The sequence below is a fragment of the Sapajus apella genome, unplaced genomic scaffold (genome assembly GCF_009761245.1).
Source record: "Sapajus apella isolate SASKATOON/1434 unplaced genomic scaffold, GSC_monkey_1.0 scaffold1, whole genome shotgun sequence".
Taxonomy (NCBI): domain Eukaryota; kingdom Metazoa; phylum Chordata; class Mammalia; order Primates; family Cebidae; genus Sapajus; species Sapajus apella.
In genome coordinates this window covers 17,979,241-17,993,215 of record NW_022436941.1, presented here as the reverse complement: position 1 = coordinate 17,993,215, position 13,975 = coordinate 17,979,241, and the positions used below count along the sequence as shown (strand labels likewise).

Below are 13,975 nucleotides of genomic sequence, written 5' to 3'. Positions count from 1 at the left end.
TACCACATCAGATTTATGACTCACCAAGCCATTTTATTGTGTGAGCCAATTCCTTAAAATATCAATTTCTCTCTCTCTCTCTTTCTCTCTCTCTCTCTCTGTCTCTGGCACATGCAACATAGATTATTCTCAAAAACATCATAATCAGCAAAATGAGACTGATACAAAAGAATATGCACTGTGATTCCATTATATAAATTTCAAGAAAAAAATAAAACTATTCTATACTGAAAGAAAAAAGAATAGTAGTTGTCTAGTGTGTGGGTCAGGGTGATAGGAGGATTGACTGCAAAGTACGATGCAACAACATGTTGGAAACATTCCGTATCATGATTGGGGTGATTGTTACGCAGATGTATATATTTTCAAAACTCATCAAACTGTACAGTAAAATTAATGATTTACAAATTATACCTTAATGAAGTTGATTTTTTAAAACATTTTCTAAACACTGTCCCACTGCTGCTTCACGCTGTGCAAGACCTCCTGCATGCTGTAAGTCCCATATGAAAGCTCATGCAGAGCATTTCCGCTTCTGAGGATCAGCACACACATCTCCCAGCCCATGTGCACCCCAGGAGAAGAACTTCCAGGCAGTGATCTCAGATCTGACTGGGGTGTTCATTAAAAATACAGATTCCTGGGCCCTATCCCTAGAAACTTTGATCTTAGGTCTACTTTATTTAATTTTTTTTTAATTTTATTTTTTGAGACAGAGTGTTGCTCTGTTGCCCAGGCTGGAGTGCAGCAGCGCAATTTTGGCTCACCGCAACCTCCACCTCCCATGTTCAAGAAATTCTTATGCCTCAGCCTCCCCAGTAGCTGGGACTACAGGTGTGTGCCACCACACCCAGCTAATTTTTATATTTTTGGTAGGAGCAGGTTTCATCATGTTAGCCAGGCTAGTTTCAAACTCCTGACCTCAGGAGATCCACCCCCGTCGGCCTCCCAGCATGCTGGGATTACAGGTGTGAGCCACTGTGTTCGGCCTAGGTCTGCTTTAAATCCAAGGCAAAGGGCACAATGTCCTGTGTTCATTGCTCACATCCAACTGCACTATATTTAAAGTCGCTGCTGCAAGACTCTTTGCTGAAACTCAATTCTCCCTTGTGTCTGGGGCTGCCATTGGACACTTGCCCCACTGTTTAAAGAACTGCCTTTTTCAAATTTAAGCACCTCAGGAGAAAAATGATGTCACTCTTATCATTTATACAGCAAATTATGAGGACTCTGAGCAAATGAACAGAAAGCCCATTCTTTTTCTATGGTTCTCTCCCCTTAGCAATCCCAGGAACCTCCAGGGAAGGTTACATACATGCAGGAATCAGTCCTACTCATCACCACTGCTTGTCAGGGAAGTGGGAACCCAGACTTTCTCCTGAAATCCAAGATTATAGATAAAATCCTTAAACAGTAAAATGAGAAGGAGGATCTCTGTTCTGCTTCCAGGTCAAGGTGACTTCTAGTAATTGCTATGATTTAACTGTTTTGTTAAACCACAGTTTGTTTTCTACAGTCTATGTCATAAGACGTGAAAATTATTGTGGCTAGGAAATACCTTTATTTAAAATCATTTTTTGCTTGTTTGGTCTGATTAGAAAACTATCAAAGATTGTACATGAATATCAGATGCACGTGAGACTCTTAGCATGTAGAGGTTCATGATCGTTCACTTATGATGTTCACGTAAGCAAGGCTTTTTTTTTTTTTTTAACCTCTCCCTAGCTTACCTGGCTGACTTTACCAAAAAAGCTTGGAAGTGCATATGTGTGAGACAGTAATCCTAATTTTTGGACTCTCAGGTCCTGGAAGAATAGATGAAACAATGAACCATATTTCAAACTGTGAATTTTCTTTAGGCCTCATTCACCCTTTCATATAAATGTTTTAATCAATTGGGATACAGGCTATTGATGAGAATTTAGGGGATTGGATCTCCAGCTCCGTGAAGAAGAAACAAAATAAATGTCTGTGTAGATCAGTGGAGCAGTCAGAGATGAAAGGTTTTAGAAAGCAGATGGCAGCATGAGAAAATTCAATAGCTGGAGCACAATAAATGGAGTACAAGAGGGTGGTGGAATGCAGAATGTAAGCTTGACCTTCTCTGCAACGTTGCCTGGGGCTCTGGTGACAGCTGTTAGCTCAAACTTCTCTACATTTTTGCCAACAAAGTAAAGTACATCTGCCATGATCCAGTACAATTTCCACTAGTAAAAATTCTGATTTGTTTTCATGTCTCTCCAATGAAAAGAAAAAAATAGAGACAAGCCAATTACTCACCTAAATATTCTCTCTTGCCAATGATATTGACAGAATTTCCATAGTTGTCTATTCCCAACTCTTACTTTGAAGCATTTAACCATTTATATAAAACTACATGTTATTAAGTCCCTCCTCTGAGACAGAAATCAGAAAGAGCTAGAGATTTACCCTCAAGCATCACAATATCCCTTGTTTATCTATGCTAAGTAAGCTGGTGGCCGTAAATTTCTCTCAATGTGGAGTTGTACATTTTTTAGGCCACTATCTACTATGTAAGCGGTAACTCTTCACATTGTTTCTACACTTACCTCTTTTGGACTGCAGAGATTAGAGTATATTAGTAGTATATGAAACAGGTAAAAATTAGGCTAAGTAAGCTTATATTCTAGTGAATAAAATAATTGGCAAAGATAAATATCTAAATCAGATAGTGATAAGAAATAAAGTAAAAGTTAAGTAAGAGACTAGAGAATTATGGTGGAGCTGGTGACTTATTTAAATGAGTGGTCAAAAAAGGCCTTTCTGAGGAATACCTGAACCGATATCTAAATGAAGTGAGAGAATAAATCAGGTAGAGATCTGGAAACAGTATTGCAGACCAAGGAAAGAGCAAATGCAGAAACCATGAGGTGGGAATGAGCTTGTCATATTTCAGGAATAGCAAGAAATCTACTACGGCTAATATTGGAGTGAATGAGGCCAAGCGATAGCAGGTGAGGTCAGCAACAAGCAGGGGAGAAATCATGTGGGGATCTCGCAGTCTAAAGGAACTGTAGGGAAGTTTTTGAGTAATTTTCTACGGTCAGAGGTATAATTTGTCCCACTTCCCCTATACTCCTCAGAGGATTTTAAAAACAACCTAGAAACTAAGGTCGCCTTAAGTTTCTGAAGTCAAAGTCTGTCCCTATATCTTATAGTCCCAGTTATCATCCATTATAAAGTAGAGTAGCAGCAGAATGAGAGAGGGATGAGTAAACCCCAATAGGAATGAGATGAGTAAAAAAGTTACACATTGGCAGATTTAACTGAAATTTTAAATCATGGAAAATGTGATAGGATCCAAATGGAATTATCTTTATCCTGTTCCTAAATATGCATTTCCAATAAATGTATAGTCACTTTGATATTTACAGATCTGTAAAGAGAAGCCTCTGGAAGCTCGGTCTTTCATGAACAATTCCCATACAGTGAGTCCTCAAGGGATGGGCAGAGAAGAGTCCTTGAGTAATAGGCACTGGGATCTGCAGCGCCAGTGCCCAGATCTGCCGTCCAGAGCAGGATCCATTGGTGGGCTAGCTGGGCAGAGCGGATTAGAAACATCTGTCAACTTGGGTGACTATCCAGATTGTAGATCACACTGCTAAAATACATGGGTACTGCTTTCAACAAAATAGATCTCTCAAGTGGAATTATAAAAACCATTCCTCCAAAAAAGCTGTCTTCCCAGTGCAAATCTTGAGTCAGCTAGTTAATATCTTTCTAAAATCAAAATATTGGGCTGGGCCCAGTGGTTCATGCCTGTAATCCCAGCACTTTGGGAGGCCAAGGTGGGCAGATCACTTGAGGCCAGGAGTTTGGGACCAGCCTGACCAACATAATAAAACCCCGTCTTAACTAAAAATACAAAAATTAGCCTGCTGTGGTGGCACATGCCTGTAATCCCAGCTATTCAGGAGGCTGAAGCACAAGAATTACTTGAATCCAGGAGGCAGGAGGCAAATGGTGCAGTGAGCCAAGATAATGCCACAGCACTCTAGCCTGGGCAACAGAGCAAGACTTTGTCTCAAAAACTGATTAATTAATTAATGCATGGGACAACACTATCTACTGAAAATGGAACTATTTTATTATCTAATGTTTGGATACCTGAACATGTTCAAGAAATTAGCCCATAAAATAGAAATTCCAAGACAATTACAACAAAAGAAAAAGAAAAAGTAAATTCATACTTTCCATGTAATAATGCCTTAATTTTGAAGATTAAAAAGTATACAACCTTGATTAATAAAAAATCAATATCTCCTTGCTCCTGCTAAATAAATGTTAAACAAATATACAAATAATTTATCAGTCTGAAGAGATACCAAGTTGTTCACCTTGCATGGAGCCTCATATTTCTGGGTCCAGTCCTATTGCCATCTCACTTTCTCAATTGTGCCAAGATCCAGAAAGCTCTTTCCCTAAATGGAAACGAAGATTTGATCCCAGTTGGTCCTAAGTTCATATCTGAGAAAGAACCAACAGTGCTGGCCAACAGGTAAATGAAAGACATGGAGTTGAATATGTTTTTCCTCATATGGGAAATATGATATTTTAGGGATTCAGGTATAAATGTAAGAGTCCAAAAGAGGCAAACTTAGGAATAATATAAGAAATTACTACTTACATAGCAGAATGTACAACTCCACATTGATAGAAATTCGTGACCACCAGCTCAGAGTAGGTAAATAAGGACACATCTCTGGCTTTTTCTGGTTACCTCTGGGGAAGAAGCTGTGCCCCTTCCTAGATGTGCCTTGGTCTCCCTCAGATACCCGAGATATCTACTGCATAGGCAAATCTCACACTCACACGTTCTACGAAAAACATGGCTTAAGACACTACGAGACGATGGTTTCTCTTTTCCTGCGTCATCTTGATACTTTGAGGAACTCAGAAGAGAATTCTAACCATTTGAAAAAATTTGTGTTAGTAGAATGTTTCTTTCTTAGAAATATTTAAGTTACTGGCTAAAGTGAGGCCTCTGTTTCTCCTCAACTATTTGATACTTCACACATCTCTTACTGTTTACCTCAAGAAGTTTTTTCCGACTAACCCATGCCCTGGAACCTTCTCTGAATTCCTAAAGAATTGCCTGTTCTGTTTTTCATTTGACATATACCATCCTACAGGGTTCTAATTTCTTTCTTCCTTGCTTGCTTCTTTTCTCCCTCTCTTCCTTTCTCCTCCTTCCTTCCTCTCTTCTGCTTCCTCTTCTCTTTCTCCTAAAATGTGTTGACAACTCTGTAGGAGCACTGTTGTAGTCTCTTTTCAGTCAATTTTCTAACTTAATCTGCACAAATCTATGATCCGATCTCTTCCTGTTAGATTTTCTACTTCTTGGGTGTAAAGACCACCTTACTCCTCTTTGGATCCTAGGTACCTGGCATGCTTATTCTTCTAAGAAAGTAAAACTTTCACCAAAATTTGTACACAACTAAAGTGTACACTTGTGTTTCACATATGGCTCACTCCAGTATGATAGAAAAATTAATTGTACCATTCATATTCAGTTCAGTTATTATGGCCTAGCTCTGCAACTATCATCATGCATGGCGGGTCCTAAAACGGGATTTTCAAAGAAAGAAAAGAGAGAGGGAGGGAGGGAGGGAAGGAAGGAAGGAAGGAAGGAAAGAAATAAATAAAAGGGAAAAAATGAGAGAGAGGATAGTAGGAAGGAGAAGGAGCAACTTGTCACCTCATATTTTTTTGTTTTTTTGTTTGTTTGTTTGTGCTTTTTTTGAGACTCAGTCTTGCTTTGTCTCCCGGGCTGGAGTGCAGTGGCATGATCTCAGCTCACTACTGTAACCTCCGCCCCTTGGGTTCGAGCAATTCTCCTGCCTCAGCCACCCAAGTAGCTGGGATTACAGGCACCTGCCACCACACCTGACTAATTTTTGTGTTTTTAATAGAGGCAAGAGTTTCACCGTGTTGGCTAGGCTGGTCTCAAACTCCTGACCTCAGGTGATCCATCTGCTTTGGCCTCCCAAAGTGCTGGGATTACAGGCGTGAACCACTGCGCCTGGCCACTTCATACTTTTGATCAACTGTAAAGTATGTCTCCCCTTCTATGCTGCTGCTTTTATTTTCTCATAAACCAGCCAAAAGAACATTGGTTTCTAGAAGAACACCTTTCAATGTACTTATGCAAAATTGTGCATATTCTCAGAATAAGAAAGAGAAGCATGTATGTATTGCGGTGGTGGAGGTAGAGGCAAGACATTCCTCAAATGGTGTTCAGCAACCCTAAAAAGGCATTTTTTTCCCAAAATTGCAACTTATTCCAAGAAATAGCTTTCTCCTTTCAAACCATTTAATATTCTACTACTAAATCGGGTTGAATTCAAGTCCTGAATCTCAACAGCTGGGAAATTCGAATCTCAGCTTCAGAAACCACCAGTGACCTACATGCCCATCATGGGAAGTCAAGGAGGCAGTTCAAAGGCCAGCGCCCGCAGTGGCCAGAAAGAAGTCTCTTTATGCTCGGGACATTGCTGATCCCATTTTGCAGGAATGTTGAAAATAGCAGCTTTCCTGGGCAAAGACCCTAAACTATACTTTTAGGTGATGCAACCCAAGCCAATCTTCCTCACGTGGCAGGCTACAGAGCCAGGAAATTTCTCTCAGTTCTTCAATCCTCTTTGAACTCTTTGGTCACTAGAAATCTGGAATCACAAATAAATTATCTAGGAAAATTCAGTGTACTAAAATGGTACCATCAGCTGCACTTGGAAGGCATACCATATGCCAGGAATTAATCAACTTTCATTTTTCTAATTTTTATAACAAACATAGAAGATATATTATGGACAAGGAAATTGGGTCTCAGAGCGGCTAAGTAACTTGACAAGTGGCAGAAGCAGAATTAGAATCCAGGTCTAGCACAGTGTTTCTACAAGATGCACTTTTGCCCCCGAGGGGACATTTGTAAGGCCTGACAACATTTTTGGTTGCTACAACTAGAGTGGGTGCTAGTGGCATCTAGTGGGTAGAGGTTAAGAATGCTCCTAAACACCCTATAATTCACAGAACAGTTCCCACAACACAGAATTCTGTAAGCCAAGATGTCAATAGAGCCACTGAGGCTGAGAGCCCCTGGTCTATTTGATTCCAAGGCTGATTTCATACAAAGCATCCAGCATCTAGATGTACAGGAAAACAGATGAGACTGTGAAGGTGTGGTCAGGGCTAAAGGAGGACTGAAGGCAAGTCATTGGCTTGAGGTGGAGAGCTCTGTTAATTTGTAACAGCGGGGTGGAGAGGGAGCAGGGCATAAACGTTCAAGCCAATAAATTTCCGATCCTTTATATTAACCCTCCCCCTTTTTAGCCCATGAACACCAGCCAGCATGATCAAGGATACGGAAGACCAGGCCAACGGAGCTGGACAAAACTAAGCATTCCAGTCCAGGGGCCTTTTGCTCTGGCTGCCTCCTGACCATTGCCTGCCTGCCTGCCTGGAGATTGATCAGGTAACCAGACAGCCTGTTAGACCAGCTTATCTCAGGACCCCATGGCTGGGCTGGCTGGGAACCGGCCCGCCAATGTCTCCTTCATCACAAGCTCAGCCTCTGGCTGTCAGCACCTGGAGCTGGGCCAGTGGGGCCCGGGCAGGGCAGCTGGTACCAGACACTCAGGCCTGCTCTCTGTCCTCCCCCTACTAATAAATGACTTTCCTGGAGCTGCCACCACATGGATCAGTGGCAGCACAGACTCCCTGTCGGCAAGACAGCCATTTTTCTATGCCTGATTGGAGCATGAAAAACAGAAGCTCCCTCGGATTGTAGTTTTGTCTAAATACTCTCTCACACATTTTCTCCATCATTAATTAGTCATAAATCAATCTACTAAGCAACCCTTTTACCACCCTCTGCAGTTTTCCTCAACCCTTTCCAGGACTGGGCTATGCTGGAGGAGTCACAAAGGGAATTCAACAAGAGCCTTCATGCCTCTCTCAGCATGCCTTCCCCTCCACTCTCAGCTGAAGATGCAGCTTTGCACAGGCCCCCACCGTGAGTGGATGTTGAGTGCTCCTTCTGCGTGACTCCACAAATCTCTGCGCTTCCCCAACAGAGAACACTCTGTGCTGTTTCTAGCTGTTCGCCTGTTTGTTTCTACAGCAAGGCTGTGAGTTTGAGGTGCTCTCTTGTCCACAGCTGCACTCTCAACATGTAAAGTCGGCCCAGTACTGATGGATGGGTTCGATTTGATGAGTTAAATGGGTAAGTGGGCGTAATATCTGTACAGAAAACCCTTGTAGGAGTTATCTTACAGCATTCTCACTTGTAGGTGGCTGGCTCATCACCAAAACAGAGAGCTCGTTGTTGTCAGGTTATGTTTCTGTTCCTTTGCATTCCCAATTCCTAGAACATTAATAGGTCAGGCATGGTGACTCACACCTGTAATCCCATCACTTTGGGAGACTGAAGTAGGACGATTGCTTGAGGCCAGGAGTTTAGGACCAATGCCTAGTATCTTAATAGGACATGAAATGGTTGAATAAGTGAAAAGAATAAACTGAAGTAATTAATGAATCTAGGTTTGAGACTGTCTTTATATTTTACTTCCAATGTCAACACAGGGCACCAGAGGTTATACAACAGTATATGTTTTATCAAAACTCACAAAACTGTACGCTAAATAGGGTGAACTTTTGCTGTATATAAATTAGCTTAATTTTTTTTAATGCAAAAGAGTATTTTTAAATTACCAGAAGGCCAGGCATTGTGGCTCATGCCTGTAATCCCAGCACTTTGGGAGGCCGAGGCAGAAGGATCACGAGGTCAGGAGTTCAAGACCAGCCTGAACAATATGGTGAAACCCCACCTCTATTAAAAATGCAAAAATTAGCCAGGTGTAGTGGCACATGTCTGTAGTCTCAACTACTCTGGAGCCTGAGGCAGGAGTCTCACTTGAACCCAGGAGGCAGAGGTTGCAGTGAGCTGAGATTGCACCACTGCACTCCAGTCTGGGTAACAGAGCAAGACTCCGTCTCAAAAAAATAGAAAAAATAAACCCCTTTTTTCTGAGGTATAATTGTGATTACTATAAAATTTAAAAGCAACCTTCTCCCTTAAAAATGTTTTTTCAAAATGATGTATTTTATTTTAGAAACATCTCCTCGCTATCGTACCAAAAGGAACATTTAATAACTATCTCTGGAATTCCAGTGTAATTTTACTTTATATACAAGCTCTTGGTAAAAAAAAAGAGGCACTTCTAGTTCCTAAAGGCATCATTCTGCTGCAGATATGTCTTCAGAGAGTAAATGTTCTTTTAGCAGAATATTACTCTATTAGATTTTAAAAATATGTGTTAGAATTCCTGAGTTTTAAAAATTGTTTTGCCTGAGGGATTTATTCACCTTTATCCCAACATGTTACATCATTTTTCCTGCATATGTGTGCAGGACTAGCCAGGAATAGCTTTCTAGGGACATGGAAACTCACTATGGGACTATATCAATAGAATATATTCATATATTCATGAAAGCATTTTATAATTTTTTAAAACCTTCAATTTTTGAATAGTAAAAATGAATAATAAAGAGGGCACTAGATATCATGTATTTAATACAAAGCAGAAAATTTGTCACGGTGCTTCTTTTTTTTTTTTTTTTTTTTGGGGGATGGAGTCTTGTTCTGTGGCCCAGGCTGGAGTGCAATGGCAAAATCTCAGCTCACCACAACAACCATCTCCCAGGTTCAAGCAATTCTCCTGCCTCAGCCTCTCAAGTAGTCAAGTAGCTGGGATTACAGGTGCCTGGCACCATGCCCAGCTAATTTTTTTGTATTTTTAGTGAAGAGGTTTCACCATGTTGGCCAGGCTGGTCTTGAACTCCTGACTTCAGGTGATCCGCCTACCTCAGCCTCCCATAGTGCTGGGATTACAGGCATGAGCCACCGCACCCAGCTGTCATGGTGCTTCTTCTTTCAGCCTCCTATGACTCTCAGCTGAGCCCAAAATCGCCCATCTCTACATCTTGTTGGTATTTTCGGTTTACATCTCTTGAGGCTGGGACCATCAACCTACAGCAGCAGCAATCTAGACCACATGTAAAATAAATGTAGCATGAGTTTTGCATGTGTGTGTGTATGTGTGTTATTTTATTTGACTTGCAGATTTTTTCCCATTTATTTATTTTATTGCATTTTAGGTTTTGGGGTACATGTGAAGAACATGCAAGATTGTTGCATAGGTACGCACGTGGCAGTGTGATTTGCTGCCTTCCTCCCCATCACCTACATCTGGCATCTCTCCCCTTGCTATCTCTCCCCAGCTCCCCACCCCCCACCGTCCCTCCCCTATTTCCCCCCAACTGACCCCAGTGTGGAGTGCTCCCCTCCCTGTGTCCATGTGTTCTCATTGTTCAACACCCGCCTATGAGTGAGAACATGCAGTGTTTGATCTTCTGTTCTTCTGTCAGTTTGCTGAGAATGATGGTTTCCAGGTTCATCCATGTCCCTTGCAGATTTTTTAAGTTTTGAATTTGTCGTTAACATTTTCAAACTTGGTAAATGTTCTGTACAGATCCAGTGTTTGGGTTTCTCTTGAAAAATCAGAAAGATCTGGCAGTGCTAGGTCCATGATCCCATGTGGCTAGAACCAAGTGATGGCTGATTTCTGCAGAAGGAGCTTGTGCCCTCTAGCTTGCCAGCATTTTTGCAATCATTTGTCACTTCCTGGCTTTTGTGAGCTTTGATTCACAACCCCTGACCTAAGGAATGATCAGGTGTATACAATATTGGTACATACCCGATGGGGGTAAGCAGGCTGAAGGTGATTGCTGAGAACTTCCTGACACCCTAGGCTAAAGAACCTTGTCATGAGTTAGCCAAACCCACAAAGCCCAAGGGAAGACTCACAGGGTTGGGTAATCAGGAAGTGTCTGTGGAGGTTGCAGGTAGCTGCAGGATGGTCTGGATGACAGTGGACAGGGATTTGCCAAGAGTGGACAATGGCAATTTTTGTATTAACCAGATACTGGTTTCATCTGGGAACCCTAAGTCATGACCTCTGACATGACCTATGTCATGGGGCGTTCCTTCCAGAAAGCATTCAAAGCAATCAGAACCACATGACAACAGGGATTTCACTGCGTCTACATTGTTTCAAGGGCTACAGATTCTTTTCAATGTCATGGCTATCTTCTGAGGCTGGGGCAGGGTCTCTGGCGTCAGAAACCTTCACAGCTTCCTCATTTTGACAACTGTTCATAGCCTGCCTGGCATTGGCTTTCAGCATATATTTTATTTCTTCAATAAGATAGTTACTTTTTTGTGGGCAGGTGGAACACCTTGCATTTCACTGTTACTGTCTATGACAAATTACTGTGTGTTTGGTATAATAAGCTGGAATAATAAGCTGGGCTCCTGCCTTGTTCTCCATGATAGCTGGGGCTACCTACCTGTTTCGCTGGGGATTTCACAAAGAGAAGAGATGCTTTCAGATGTTTAATTGTGGCATTCTAAAATCTATCAGATGGTTATGAAAGTGGTACAAGATCTCACCTGATTATACCTGAGAACAGATATAATTATGTGTGTGTGGGGGGGGTTGTTTCCACATCTGCCCTTTATTGGTCTCTTCTAGCAGGGTGGCTCCAGGCCCTTCACACCTCTCAGACACCACCCTTGAAGGTTTAGGAGGTACCATCATTCTGTGAAGGCCCAGAGCTTACCCAATTCTTGAAGCCCTAGTTGAATCACCAACCAGAGGGTTGGAAGAGGAAAAGGAAACGGGCAGAGGGGAAAGGCAAGGCTCTTCAGTGAAGGGGACTGATATCAAGGGAATGCTGAGGTCCAGCAGAGTCTCCTGAGGGCATGCTGAATCCTAAGGCTCCTCAGGACTGGATGGAGTTGGAGAACTGTGTGCTGAGCAGCTCATATCTGTATGGCAACTTTAAGGAGGCACTTGATGTCAGGCTCAATGTTGATGGTTGGGAAGGTGCGGCTGTAGCATTGGAAGGGCTCTCCCTCCGGCCCTATGAGGAACTTCTCAAAGTTCCAGGCCACATCTGAGCGGCACACTGGGCTCCAAGTGATGAACTTGGGATCAGTCATGAGGGAAAAGGGGTCATCATAAGGGTAGGGGAGCTTGTCCTTCAGATAGGCGAAGACAGGACGCTCGTTCTGCCCATTCACCTCACATTTTTGGACAAGGGTGAAGGTGGGCTGGTATCCACCCCCAGAGTGGACATACTTGAGACTGTTCAGGATCTCCTCATTCTGACCATTCTCCTGATGTCCAAATTGGTTGCAAGGGAAGTCAAGGACCACCAGGCGCCGGGGAAAGCGGCATTGCAGCTCGTTGAGCTGGGTGAAGTCCCGGGTGGCTCTAATACTCTCCATTGGATTTTGAAGCTAAAAGACTTCTGAAGGTGAGTCACCTCTTCGAAGATTGCATAGTTTCAAACAACTCCCAACAAACTATCAAAGAGGATTTAAATCTACACTCATCTAGGATTCTAATAGAAAGCAGCTCAAAGAACCATGAGGAGGAAGAGCCTTCTGCTGGTGTAAATACTGATGGATCAGCCTTGCCGCTCATTAGCATACACCCTGCCTTCTAATTAAGCCCTAATTTGTGCTGTGCAAACATCTCCTAACAATTCCTCCACCAACAGCTTTTCTAATTAGTAAGAAAATCAGTGGCAGATGTGAAATTCGTGGGATGCTAAATGTAAAATGTTAATTAATTTTTAAAACTTTGAAGCCATTTGAAAAGCCTTTTCTGGAAAAACTTTGATGTCCTCATTAACAGGGACCCTGAAATAGCTTTTCCTTTTATCCTGCTACACTTTGAATCTAACTCTTACCATTTCTGGAATCTTCTCAGGACTGAAGTTATTTTGGGTGTTTACTAATGCTTACATTTCATGGGCGAAATCATGGCTTTGCTGGACCTAGAATCAGTTACTCTAACACCCTAACTCTCCTGTCCAAGCCTGGGAACCAACAGTGTCCCAGCCCTGCTTTCCCCATAGCAATGTCAGACAAGTCACAGAGTCTGTGAGTTTGTCACAGGAAGTGATGAGAGCCTCAGCCTCCCCTTAGGGGCTTCACCTTATATCACATTCCAAAAGCTTCCAAGACCCTTGTAGTTGGTCTTGAAAATTTGAGCAGAATTGCCTTCAAAGATGGGAGCACCCTGCCTCCAGGTTTGATAGACCTCATGCTTCAGGGGCCAGCTGCTCAATAACTGAAGTCAACAACAACAACAACAAAAGGCTATAAGACCTGGCAATAGAGAGAACTAGTTTTAATCATCCCTATTACAAAATTGCTAACAACAAAATCCTATCCCAGAAATGCAGGGCAGCGGCATTCTCTGTGAAGCACATAACATCTTCCTGTGAGGCAGAAGGGATACAGCTCGGCCTGCATTTGTTCCTGCAGCATCCCCTGCTGTCCCTTTGGAGGACACCAGCTGGCTTTGGCCTGACATTGGCATTCTTTTCCTGGCTTGATCTCAGCCATTGCCTCCTTCCGACACCTCCACTGCTGAACTTAAAGGAAAGGTTCTTACTGCACAAGTGTGAGAATCCTCCCAAGCTAAGGATTTTGCTCTTAGTTGTTTTTTCGTTTGGTTGGTTTTGTTGTTGTGGTGGTTGTGGTTTTTTTGTTTGTTTTTTTTTTTTTTTTGGTTTTTGGTACAGCCCTGTTTGTTGCAGACATTTAGGTTTTAAAACATGATTTCATTTACTTAAGAACTAAACATATTTCTTCAGCACTAGAGCAGAAATAATTATTAACACTGAACATGGTCCTTAGTATGTCCTAAGCACTATTTAAAGCACTTGACATTAATTACATTTAATTGCATTAATTGATGTTTAAGTCTTTCATCAACAACTCTGTTAGGTGAGTGCTATTACCATCCCCATTTTACGAGTGGGAAAACCCAGGCGTTGAGAGGTTGAGTGGCATGCCCAGGTCCCACTATGGCATAACTGG

The 13,975-nt window shown here is 42.2% G+C and overlaps 1 protein-coding gene across 1 annotated transcript; it reads right to left on the bottom strand.

Annotated features, from left to right (window-relative positions):
• Positions 1-11,576: 11,576 nt before the first annotated feature.
• On the bottom strand, positions 11,577-12,370 carry LOC116551272 (glutathione peroxidase 2-like). The gene has a single exon (XM_032277680.1). The coding sequence runs from the start codon at positions 12,368-12,370 to the stop codon at positions 11,903-11,905; it is 468 nt and encodes a 155-aa protein (XP_032133571.1). The 3' UTR covers positions 11,577-11,902.
• Positions 12,371-13,975: the final 1,605 nt, after the last annotated feature.

What these genes read in the sequence shown, in the direction of transcription:
- LOC116551272 (XM_032277680.1), bottom strand. Translation starts at nt 12,370, where the DNA reads ATGGAGAGTATTAGAGCCACCCGGGACTTCACCCAGCTCAACGAGCTG.